Genomic DNA, 2,047 nt, shown 5'->3' with positions numbered 1-2,047 from the left:
ATTGTAAGTTAATATTACAACAGAATTCAGCAAAGATAAAATAAACCAGACAATTTTTTTCTCAATTTTTTATTGCGTTTAATAAGCAATTTTTACATTTTATATACATTTTTGGAAATAGATATTTTTTTCTGGTAATTACCCAAAGTTTAAAAAAGTACAAATCCCATACCTAACAGACAATTCCAAATCCTACCGCCTATTATCTAAGTACACTGAAAATCAGTAATAACTGATAACAATTTAACAAAAAATATAGAATTCACTATCTATTTATCATACATGTCAAAATAATTTTATCGTTAAATTGAATATTAAGGCAATCGGTTCTTTAACAAATTCCAAGCTTTATCTACTTGTGACCGTGTGAAGTCTTCTGGCCACAAGGTACAGAAAACTACGTTTGCAGCCTCGACATAATTTTTATTTGGTGGTTGAGCGTCAATTCGTTGCTTGGCTTGCTCTGGCGTTAAATTATTTCGTTCAGAAATTCTTTTTACTGCCTCCTCTGGAGGAACAATTGATGCCCAAATCTGATATTCAGAAAAAAAAAATTTTTTGATAAGGAAAAAGTGTAACAAAAACGAAAACGTGTTTTATCTACACGCGCGTTAGAAGTTAAACTTTTTCGACCGGCATATGTCATCGTGTAAAAGGCAGTTTTCATTAATAGCATCATGCATGAAAAATGCATCCCGAGAATATATGGTTCATGAGTGAGTGACATAGCTGAGTGATGAATGAACCCCCATGGACAAAATGCGATGTATTCTAGTACAAGATGATCTTTTTTTAAAACTTTTTGGGTGTTTCATTCCCACCAGCTACTAATGCTGGTGAGTGGGCAGTCCCTCCGGACTACCCCAAAAGGTAAGGCGAAAGACCCTCTTCAGTCTCCTTTCAAGAATCGTGAGAATGGGTGGATGGTGATTCGGGTGAGAAAGATGGAACGGACGAAATGAAGACAGAAGAGAATGAAAGATTATCTGTGGAATATTACTGCCTCAGCATTTGCCTAAGTGATCCAAGGAAACCACAGAAATCTTGGACCAAGGCAGACGGAGCCGGAATCGAACAGGCGTCCTCCCGAATGCTAAGCAATGGTCTAAACATCTTGGCCATGCCGCTCGGTAAGACCATTCTGCAATCTAAGATTTATCTCATAAAGATTACGACAATCACCTAGTAAAAGACAACATCTGTATAACAGATATATCCAAAACCGTTTCATCTTTCGGATCGTTTTCTCCTTGCGGTTTAAAAGAATATATGCGTGGAACAAACTATCACAACATCTTCCTCGTTTTGATCCATTTTACTTACTTACACCTTGAGAGTTTTGCTGCTAATGGTACGAACACGATATGAACATGATCGTATAAGTAAAAATGCAATGAAAAACGACACGATAAGAAGACAGGAGGAACACGACATGAGGGCGATACTAATAATGAAAACTGACCTTAATGCTACCGCTTCTGGTCAGGGTGCGAACTTGTCCCAATCCGCGCACGACAAATTAACGAATTCGTACTTAAATTATGTATACGAAATGAATTTACCTCGTGACACATGTACTCCCATCCAGCTTTTATTAAAATTGCTGCTTCTACAATTACGATATCAGTCGACGACGACTTTATTAATTCGTTTACTTCATCTGCAAGGGCTGGCCAGACCAACGAATTTAATTTATCTAATTTAGCCTTAGAAAGGAAATTAAAATAACAAATAAGTCATTTTTAATTAGTTTGGAACAATCACAATTCAGATACTTTTGATAATGGCCTTTAGCCATTAGGAACCCTATTTTGGTAATAAACAGTGAAATGTATTTTTCTTAGGTACAAATCATTTTGTTTACCATTTTGTGTATAAGTAATATATTTTTTATAGTTTCATCTTCTTATAAAAAGTAAATAATTTGATTTTTGTTGATCATTTACATTTTTTGCATTACTTTAAAAATTTATTACTCAATAAACAAAATTTTAAATAACTTAAATTACGTGATTTATTTTGATTGACTTACCGGATCACTAAACAC

The 2,047-nt window shown here is 34.5% G+C and overlaps 1 protein-coding gene across 1 annotated transcript; it reads right to left on the bottom strand.

Annotated features, from left to right (window-relative positions):
- Positions 1-45: 45 nt before the first annotated feature.
- LOC112905352 (bifunctional coenzyme A synthase-like) lies at positions 46-2,041 on the bottom strand (the record flags this gene model as incomplete). The annotated part of the gene is made up of 3 exons (XM_025977553.1): positions 46-533; positions 1,563-1,706; positions 2,033-2,041. Coding segments are annotated over 3 exons (372 nt in total), but the record flags the coding sequence as incomplete, so codon positions are not given.
- Positions 2,042-2,047: the final 6 nt, after the last annotated feature.

This window comes from Agrilus planipennis, unplaced genomic scaffold (genome assembly GCF_000699045.2).
Source record: "Agrilus planipennis isolate EAB-ADULT unplaced genomic scaffold, Apla_2.0 scaffold251, whole genome shotgun sequence".
NCBI lineage: Eukaryota > Metazoa > Arthropoda > Insecta > Coleoptera > Buprestidae > Agrilus > Agrilus planipennis.
The sequence above is the reverse complement of the archived record's forward strand: the minus strand, read 5'-3'. Positions and strand labels throughout refer to the sequence as shown.